The sequence below is a fragment of the Heterocephalus glaber genome, unplaced genomic scaffold, assembly GCF_053883595.1.
Source record: "Heterocephalus glaber isolate CG9 unplaced genomic scaffold, H.glaber_assembly_v1.0 deba00000470, whole genome shotgun sequence".
NCBI classification, from domain to species: Eukaryota; Metazoa; Chordata; class Mammalia; order Rodentia; family Bathyergidae; genus Heterocephalus; species Heterocephalus glaber.
The window spans coordinates 17,451,309-17,456,027 of record NW_028258145.1 but is presented as its reverse complement, the minus strand read 5'-3'; the positions used below and the strand labels follow the sequence as shown (position 1 = coordinate 17,456,027).

The following is a 4,719-nucleotide window of genomic DNA, read 5'->3' as shown; positions in this document are numbered from 1 at the left end:
TAGCTACCTGGAATTCTAGCTACCTGGGAGCCTGAGGCAGGAAAATCACAAGCTCAAGGCCAGCCTGCGCAACTTAGCAAGGCTCTGTCTCAGAATAAAAAAAAATAGAAGAGCTGGAGGTGTAGCTGAGTGGCAATGTGTTGGCCTACTATGTGTGAGGCCCTGAGTTCAGCATACTGTTAATAAAGAAAGGTATGCTTAAGGAGCAGTTAAGGGCTGGTGATTTATCTCAGTGGTGGAGCACTTGGCCAGCACAGATGGGGCCGGCCTGTGACTCCCATCACAGGGCGAAGAAAAAGACCAGTTAGAGCTTTACAGAGTGACTGTCTCTCCTCCACACAAGCAAAAGACAGGAGGCTTCCACTAAGAAAGGACAAGATAGGTTTGCTGCACTGGGAGACACCAGGCCCTGTTAGTGTTAGTGTTAGGGCACTGACAGCAGATTGGAAGCAGAGGTCTAAGCAGGGTCCCCTTGCCCGTCACGTAAGCACAGGACATGTCCTCCCCCAGGCAGCAGCGGGCACTTCCTCTGCCCATCAGTCTCACTCCCTCTGGGCAAGAGATTGCATGAAACATCTGCAGAAAATCTGACCATGCCAGGAGGAGAAGAAAAAGCCCTAGGGATACTGACTGACCTCAGAGGTCCCCCAGTGAAGCAGCGCAGCCCCATCTCTCCACAGTGAATTCCCCAGGTGACAAGCCCCAGGCGGGGAAAAGCCCCAACCCACAGCTCTGCCCCGCCCTCCCTCTGCAGTGCGGTAGCAGAGCAGAGTCCCCGGATGGGGTCCGAGGGAGATCCCAAGACCTCCCTACGGAACAGGCCTGAGGAGCAACCCAGCAGATGGGACCAGGTCAAGGCCCTCCAGAGAGTCCTCAAGATGAGGAGCTGAGAACCACCATGGTGTTTGTGCCTGAGCAGATTTCTACCACTCTGGGGAGTGGGCTCGCTTGGGGTGTAGTTAGCAGTGCAGTCATAGAGCAGTGAGATGCCTAGTTCTGGCAACAAGAGAGAATTGTCCGGGAAAGGGAACATAATCCCCTGGATGCTGGGGAGGTTGGGAAGTGGCCAGGCACGACCCATCTTTGCCTGCCATAGCAGAGCACTGAAGTCTCCCATGGGTGCCCGGAGCCATAGCACCCGTCCTGCAATAAATTCTCCCTTTTGCTTAAGCTCTTCAGGTTGTCTTCTGTGCCTTGAACCTGGGATACAGCTATGATGTGACCTCATGGTGATCCTCCTGCCTCAGCCTCCCCAACACCCCCCCGCACCCCACCCCCCCGCCCAGTGCGGGGATTACGTGTGTGCACTGCTAAGCCCCGCCAGTGCATATCCTCTCCACAGTCAGCCTTCTTCCCCTCTTCTCTTTACACCCTACCTGGCCTTCCTGCCAGTTACCAAAGCTCTACCTCCTGGGAGGGAGGTGGTGTCCTGGCCATTCCTGTGGCACAGTGAAAGACGTTGAGAGACCCTGACAGAGGGAGCTGCCTGGCTGTCCCCAGGGAGAAGGGTGAGGAGCAGGGCCCTGAGTTTCTGGCCTGAAGTGTGATTCCACCGGTCTCCCTTTTCGGGACACCTGACACACCTCCTCTCTTCCTTCCCTTCTCCTCTGTTCTCTGGTCCTGCACTGGGGGTGCAAAGTGCTAACTCGCATCCTGAGCTTGTAGGAAGGTCAGACAAGACAGGAATCACAGGATTTTGGAATCATTCCACAGTGGAAAACACTTTTTGTCTATTGAATCAGGCAGGAGTGGGTAGCCTGGGGAGTGCAGATCAAAACAACACTGGGCTTGCCTCCTACTCCAGAAAGAATGGCTATCATCAAGACAGCAAACAGTTACCAATGCTGGCCAAGCTACTGGGAGGAAGGAACCCTTCTGCATTGTTAGAAGGAGTGTCAGCACCTATAACCACGATGCAAATCAGTGTGGAGATGCCTCCAAATCAAAAAATGGAAATTCCATTTGAGCCAGTGTTACATCTCATAAGAATGAGTTAAAGTCATCACTGGGCTGGGGCGGAGCATAGAGAGGCGGGCACTGGGGTGCGGGAGGGGCACTGGGGCAGGGGGAGTACTTAGCCTCCCTCGCTGGTCTCCTCACCACTCAGCCTTGGTCCTCTGGCATCCCAGCCTCTCGGAGTGCCCACCTAGCACACCTGGGAGCCCGGAGAGTTCGAGCCACCAGTGCTGCTGGTGCCATGGACAACCCAGAGAAAGAGCGCATCACACAGCTGCTGCTGCTTAGCTTCATCGAAAGCTTCACTAACCATAGTTTCCATAAAGAGCTGGAGATCGTGGCTGAGACGCTGGATCTACGAGGTTCCAAGGAGGACAGTGATTATTCCATGGAGCTCGATGGGGCCAGCCAGCCATGTGTGACAAGGTCATCCGTGGTGAAATTGGGCATAGTACTCCCTCATCATGGGGAGAACATGGAAAGCAGAATTGATCTCAGTCACGTGAGCAAGGTGTGTGAGATTTTGATGAATCCAAGTCTGTCAGAGGATGACAGAATGCGATGCCTGGTGGCCACAGTAGAACAGATAATGCTGTACTTCCCTGAACACGAGAAGAATGAACGGAACATGCTGATCCTGTCCATGCAGCTGGCCCAAAAGTCAGCTCAACACATGCCGAACCTGCTGTTTAACATCTTTCATTTGTTTGGTAAACTTATCCAGAAACTCTGCCCCTGTCTGACGGACTTAATCAACAGTGAGTTGCACTGAATGGATGGCATTCCAGAAGCTGCCCTAGCCAAAGCCTCACTTGAGAACACCTCGGAGCTACTCCTACAGGAGAAGGTACTCTGGCTATGTACAGGGATGGTGTAGCACAGACTGGGTTTGGACAGTAGTCACTCTCTTCCTGAACCTGTGTTAAGCTGGCTACTCTTTGAGAAAAATCTGTGCTGATATACTTGGATGATATAATGACAACTTGCTCTTTTTAAAGTAGGTTTTCCTCGCCCTTTCTACCTCTGCACTTTGTGCCCTGTTGTGATTTCACCTTACTGCAACCTCGGCACATAGGTGTGAAGCTTTTTCAACTTGATTTCCCTTCACTTGAGTCAGGAAGGTCAGAGGCAATCAAAAGGGTGAAGGTGACATAAGGGCCCGTGGCAACTGCTGTTTCCAAGGCAGATACTGGAATGGACCTTTTCTCTTTCCAATAAATGAAGACTTTGAAAAAGGCTTGAAGCTGCTGGTCGCCAACAGTGCTGCAGACTTCCTCTTCACAGCCTTGTATCTTCAGTTTTCCAGCAGGGCCCTCAGCTCCTCCATGTCCAGAAGCTGAAGAGAACAGACTTCCTGCTTCAATGACCAAAGCTCTCAGAGACTACAAATTCAGTCCCTAAGTGATCTCCTTTCCTGAGGACAGATCCTGCTGGCATGGAAAAGCCACATTAACCAAAAACAAAGCTTCCATCTAGAAATAGCACAGCCCTGGCCTGTGGCTTGGCCTGCAAACCTCTCCTAGGATTTGGTTTGCAAGGGTGGGTGCTGGGTTCCTGTCACATGAGTCACCTCAACCTGTAAGCCCTTGTGATTGCAAATAGGATGCTTGGGGCAAGCTCATGGACTAGAGGCATGAAGTCTCATAAATAAGTTCTTGTTAACTAAAAAAAAAACCAGATCAGATGGCTGAATGTGTCTGGGTTGTTTCTGCATCCTCTACTTTGTTCCTTTGATCTACATGTCTGGTTTGAGCCACGTATGGTTTTTGCTTTCTGGGTCTCTTCTGGTGCTGTGTGAATTTTAGGACTGTTTTCTTGATTTCAGGATGGTGGCCATGCTTTCCTAACTAAAGGGGAATCTCAGTGTTTCTTTAACTTGCATGTCTCTAATGCCTGAGATGTTGAATATTGTTCTCATATTTATTGGCCATTTGTACTTCTCTTGAAATGTTTCTATTTATTTCACTTGCCCATGTTTTAATTGGATCTTTTATTTTGGAGTTCTCATTTTTCTTTTTCTTTTTTTGGTTTAATATGTTCTATATATTACTTGTATGTCTGAGGAAAGGCTGGCAAAAACTTCTTCCCATTCTATAGATTGTGTCTTCAATTTCTTAGGTGTTTTATTCATGCTCAGAAGCTTTTTTTTTTTGGAACTGGGATCGAAGTCAGACCTTGTGCTTGCCAGGCAGACACAGTGCCACTGAGCTAAATCTGCGCCCCTTGTTCAGGACCTTTTTAATTGGACATAATCCCACTTGCTGCTTCCTGGTGCTATTACTTGTGCAACTTGGGTTCTGTTCACAAAGTCCTTGCCTGTGTCTGTGACTTCCAGAGGTTTACCCACTTTATTCTCCTGCACGTTGTTTCTGTTTTAACCTTTACATCTCTGATGCATTGAGAATGTAGTTTAGCACATGGTGCGGGTTATGTGTCTGGGTTCCATTTGTACCTGTGCAGAGCCAGTTTTCCCAGCACCATTTTGCTCAAGAGGCTGTCTTTCCTCCGGTGTATTTTTCTGGCCCTTTGATCAAAGATCCGATGGCTGAGTGTGTCTGGTGTTGTTTCTGCATCCCCCCTTGTGTTCCATTGACGAACATGCCTGTTTTTGTCCTAATACCATGCTGTTTTTATCCCTGTAGTTTGGTAGTATACCTTGCTTTCCAGACAAGATCTGGGCATGTAGCCCAGGGGGGCCTTGAACTTGCAGTCACCCTGCCTTCGCCTCCCAAATGTGGGGATTGCAGATGGGCCCCACAACAC

The 4,719-nt window shown here is 49.8% G+C and overlaps 1 protein-coding gene across 1 annotated transcript; it reads left to right on the top strand.

Annotated features, from left to right (window-relative positions):
- The first annotated feature begins 2,197 nt into the window (after nucleotides 1–2,197).
- Nucleotides 2,198–2,728, top strand: LOC147829794 (BH3-interacting domain death agonist-like). Its single transcript, XM_087201874.1, has one exon. The coding sequence runs from the start codon at nucleotides 2,198–2,200 to the stop codon at nucleotides 2,726–2,728; it is 531 nt and encodes a 176-aa protein (XP_087058000.1).
- The last annotated feature ends 1,991 nt before the right edge of the window (nucleotides 2,729–4,719 follow it).

Coding starts and splice junctions, on each gene's coding strand:
- LOC147829794 (XM_087201874.1), top strand. CDS start 2,198: ATGGACAACCCAGAGAAAGAGCGCATCACACAGCTGCTGCTGCTTAGC.